Source organism: Penaeus chinensis, chromosome 32 (genome assembly GCF_019202785.1).
Source record: "Penaeus chinensis breed Huanghai No. 1 chromosome 32, ASM1920278v2, whole genome shotgun sequence".
Lineage (NCBI taxonomy): Eukaryota > Metazoa > Arthropoda > Malacostraca > Decapoda > Penaeidae > Penaeus > Penaeus chinensis.
Genome location: NC_061850.1, coordinates 2,734,799 through 2,739,798, shown reverse-complemented (window position 1 = coordinate 2,739,798; position 5,000 = coordinate 2,734,799). Strand labels below are relative to the sequence as shown.

General features: G+C 37.4%; 1 protein-coding gene across 1 annotated transcript in view; it reads right to left on the bottom strand.

Annotated features, from left to right (window-relative positions):
* Nucleotides 1–1,507: 1,507 nt before the first annotated feature.
* Nucleotides 1,508–5,000, bottom strand: part of LOC125042590 (NADH dehydrogenase [ubiquinone] 1 beta subcomplex subunit 8, mitochondrial-like) — a 4,287-nt gene continuing 794 nt past the window's right edge. The window contains exons 2-4 of the mRNA XM_047638323.1: nucleotides 3,198–3,418; nucleotides 2,165–2,323; nucleotides 1,508–1,677 (exon numbers count right to left, since the gene is read on the bottom strand). Coding sequence (XP_047494279.1) covers nucleotides 1,618–1,677; nucleotides 2,165–2,323; nucleotides 3,198–3,418 — 440 coding nt within the window. The 3' untranslated portion in view covers nucleotides 1,508–1,617. The remainder of the gene's footprint in view (nucleotides 1,678–2,164; nucleotides 2,324–3,197; nucleotides 3,419–5,000) is intronic.

Sequence of the window (5,000 nt, the reverse complement as noted above, 5' to 3'; positions counted from 1 at the left end):
TAATTAACTCTTGTTGCCATTACTCATATCTACCTTTAATATGAATATCATAACACTGCACCTCATCATCCTGAGCATTATTTTATGATAATGGAGTGACAATCATGGTAGCTAACACTATTTATGGGATGGCATAAACTTAGGACATGCAACTGCTTTCGTTTTCTCGCATTAAATATCTTTGCTCTCTTTTGACCAAGGCTGGGAGGTACTGCCTGAGGTGGCAGATCTTGGAAGGATATTTTGGTTATGTAGTGTTGGGGACTGTCGGTCAGTAGCATGTGTAATAAGCCATGTTTCATATATCCTCGAAGTTTGATGATTGATAATGCTAATGAATGATGGATAATGATGAATAAGGAGTGATGAAAGATGACCAATGGCAAATGATGATGATGATGACATGGCACCAATAATAAGTGATATTAACATTTTCATTACTTGGGAGGGGGGACATGTGCTGCGTGTCCCTCCTGAGATTGCCTGTACTTTTAGACTGAAATTTTTCTCTAGGCAAATGGCTCCAAAATTCCTGGCAATGCTTCTAGTGGTTCATGTTCATATTAAAGCAATGATAGATGAAAAGTGCTGCCAGAGCTGATAAATCATTGGTAGTTTTAAAGGTACTAATGGTGCTGCCATTATTTTTGGGGATCAGTGCTACTAGCAGCTACTTTCAGAATGATTTTACTAACTTGCTGCTGCTGTGAAAATTGTGCATTCACTGTAATTTTTTTTTCAAAATATTTCTGCACATAGACGGCTTAATAAGTACTCAGCTATCAAACAGTCCATTAATAGACCTTGTCAACTCTCCTGATTTCAATTTTCCTTAAGTTATTGGAAAATATGTTTATTTTTACAAATGCATTCAATATCGATGATATTGGGCATGGTATGAAAGTACGGTATATGCCATTTCTGGCAGCATTGGGTCAATGGTTGAAATTTACATATTTAAAAGTACCAACTACTCTTCAGTATATAAATCTCTAAGTGAAAGATAACTCTCAAGTTTCATAGGACCTGAATATTAACCAGATATGCTGGACTTATGATATGGAAAAAAAATTACATTCAGAGCATTTTTTTTATGTCATTTCTATAGACACTTTGTAAAATCTGGGGCAAAATATTATTATACTGCAAAACAATAGAACTTTTGAAATCCAGAAACTTTTCTTTTTACTTACATTGCATAATTACTATGACTAATTTTTTTTATTTATACTTGTCAAAAATATGCTTTTGAGTAAATCTTTATAGACAAGTTTGGATAACAACACACTCCTACCATTCCCTCCTTGTTTTCTCATTAGTACAAATCAACTGTAAATTTGTTATGGAAAAAAAAAAATGCAGCAAATCATACCATACAGTAATCTTTTTTTGTTCTTATTTGTTTTAAAATACTCATTCCACTGAATATTTATTTACACCAAAGAACAAATTTTCATTTTGGTAATCTTTACAAAACTACAATAGGAAGGCTATATAAAAACACACATTAAGAGAAGTTCCCTTTTTTAATTTACTAACAGTTTTTCATGAAATATATTGTACATGGTTCTGTCTGACCCTTATATACATGCTAAAAGTAGGCGATGAATAATAATATTACTCTGCTGGTTCAAAGGTGTAGTGAGTTTTGCCCTCCTCTGGGAATTGCTTGGGAAGCTGGAAAAGAAAATCACATGAACACTATATTTTCAAAACATACTGCTAATATACAACTTGTATGGGTATTTATATGTCTAAATATATGGAAAATTTAAAGTAGGTTAAAGTAGTTTCCCCAGAAGCCTTTATACAGACTTTTAGGAGGAGAGCCAGATGGAAAAGGGGCAAACTTTGTGAAGATCACAGTTCTTAATGCCACTGTAGAGAGAGAGGGTAGAAGAAAGAAGAGAAAAGAAAAGAAAAGAAAAATTAATCTGCCAAAATCAAACGATTCACTTGAAACAAGGATTTAGAAAAGTTATTTAATTAAATGATATATCAGATACCACCCTTTTTATTCAATTTAACCCGAAACTTTTACAATTGTCTGCATTCTCTAACTGATATTAATAAAATTATCGACTTGCTTTCTTCACTTAAAAACATAAAAAGTCACATAAAAAGATAAATCAAAAGAGTACAAACAGAAAGGAGTAACACCCACCACTGGCCAGTGCATCTTATTGTCATCAATGTAAAAGTATGCGGCTAGGAAAGCTGCCATGACTCCGAAGAAGGTGAGTGCCTGATCACCAAGTGAAAAGCGAGGTTTCTGGGTGTCATCAACACGGTCGAGGCCGTACATATCAGCACTGGCGTGGATCTGAAATGGAAACAGAGTCAGTACTATAAAGGTGACTACATCAGTTATCTCCAAAAATGCTGATCCACTTATATATAGGCATGTATTATTATTATTATTTTTTTGGGGTATATCTTTGCAGAAGAGGAGGAGGAGAAGGATGAGTGGGGAGGAGGAGGAGGGAGGAAGAGGAGGAGTGGGGAGGAAGAGGAGGAGGGAGGAAAAGGATGAGTGGGGAGGAAGAGGAGGGAGGAAAAGGAGGAGGGGGAGGAAAAGGAGGAGGGGGGAGGAAAAGGAGGAGGGGGGAGGAAAAGGAGGAGGGGGGGAGGAAAAGGAGGAGGGGGGAGGAAAAGGAGGAGGGGGGAGGAAAAGGAGGAGGGGGGAGGAAAAGGAGGAGGGGGGAGGAAAAGGAGGAGGGGGGAGGAAAAGGAGGAGGGGGGAGAAGGAAGAGGGATGAAAAGGAGGGAGAAGGAAAAGGAGGATGCAGGAGGAGGAGGAGGAGGAAGAAGGAACAACATAAGGAATATTCCCAATTGAAAATGTCATTATTGTATTACCTGGTATATAACATACTGTATTTACAAATATATAGATAATAATTCAGCCAGGTGGCTTCCATCTAGATCTCTCGCATACTGTACATCTTATTGAAACATTTAATAACAGTATCCTAAATACTAGTGGCACTATTAAATATGAATGGTATTGCCATTAATACTTCTATTCAGTATCACACACACCATGTGGTCATATTGGCCCTTTTGCATTTGTAAAATATTCTTTCTAGGCCTGTTTACCTACACATAAAAGCTTGCATTTCTCATACTCTTCCCCTCCACTAACACTCTAGTTTCTCCCATCAGATGCCTTTCTCTCAAGGACCGATATCTCTCACCGGTTCGCCAAAATCTCTTCGGTGCTCAGGATGGTCCCAGTTTCTGTAGGGGTCTCTTGCTTCAGCTGATACAACTGGCAGCTTGGGGTAGTCGCCTAGGCCCAGGCCGTCGTCGGGATAGGGCTCGTATTCATCAGGTCGCAGACCATACTTGCGTGCGGCAGCTGCGCGCTCCTCTGGGGTGACGGGATATTTACCAGGCTTCCAGTCCTTATTCCAGTCTGAAATATAAAACAACATACAAGGCTCAGAAAAAAATTATTATAGATAAAAAGTAACTGCATTTAGGGCTTGTGCATGCTAATGATTATGAAAACAGAAGAAAAAGAATAAAAAAGACAGCTATTATTTGAAAAGTTAGAAGTTGGTTATCTATTCTTAATATCTCTCTCCCTTCTATACCACTTATAAATAAAAGAGATACCATGGCTTCCAAGCTTCGCACTCCAACAAAGACCAACAAATCTCCCCCATGTAAATTCTGGTAAAGCCTAAACTGGGTTCTCATTTTGATGATAAATTGCCAAAATTAATTATCATTCTCAACTTGCAAGAATGCATATGGTGGAAGTTTACTGGCCACTACCATAGTATAATACATGGAGGCTACAGAACTACTTGATATGAATAACATTATTTATTATTCGTCTCCATGCAGTCCTATTGTAAATAATTGAATATAATTTTTATTACTGTCTTGTTATTATTCTTTTTTTAGCTCAGTTTAGTGATGAATCATAATAGTCTTATAATTTGACCAATATCCATAAAAGAAAGAGAAAGAAAACAAAAGAAAAAAACGACCTATAGAACTTGTGAATGCCATTATGCATACCAGCTCTTTATCAAGTTGGAAAAGCCTTTCTAGACATGTCCATATTTACAATAAACTTTTCTGTTTTTGGTAGGGATCAATTAAAGTATTAACCACAAAAAAGATATAAAACACTAGTATTAAAAATAACAGAAAATAATCTGAAGAAAAGAGAGCCCATAGTCATTAGCAAAAATCTGGAGCAACTCAATAGATCGTCCTGACTCCACATCTTCAGGGTCCCAGCAAAGGCAACAGACTTATTATATTCTGGAAATATGGTCCAATAGCTTTATTTGGCAATCATTGATGAAGAATATACAAGTGGGAGAGTTTTGTTGGCCTTTGCCAGAACGCCAAAGAGACAGAGGTCACAAAGGACATGGGACTTCCCTTAGGTGAATGTAAGTTCTAGGCTAGGAAATACAGTAAGAAGTTGGGTTTTTTTGGGGTGAAACCTATGTTAGAAAGGTTTTTGGTTCATATGGCAATGTTTGCAGATTCTCAGGGGTGGCTGGAGTAATAGGGGGCGTGGTCACTTCATAAACAATTAAAATATATATTTTTTTTCTTGCCATACAATAGAAGCTGCTTTATTCTTCGGGGTGGTCTTCTCCAGCAAATATGGGGCCTAAACTTTGAAGGGTCAGCCTAAGTGCCGGAACGACTTGTAAGCTGGCATATATGGTAACGTTTCTTGCTTGATCCTCAAAGTTTATGTGTGATGTCTTACAAAAATTTAACTGAGAAAAGGTTTCTGCAAGATTGGTAGTAAGTAAGGACCAGACCATACAGCTCCTACACGCTCCAGCCTGCCCACACCTGCTCTCTGCTAGCGTCGATGTGGCCCAAGTTTGTGAACTCTAATATGAGATTACAGCCTTACTGTTATTATAACCATATTAATTTTGGGAGCTAACAGTGTTGCTGTACATGGGCCTTACAAGGCATTTACTCTCCTTCTCTTTATTCTTTTAGTGTATCTCTCT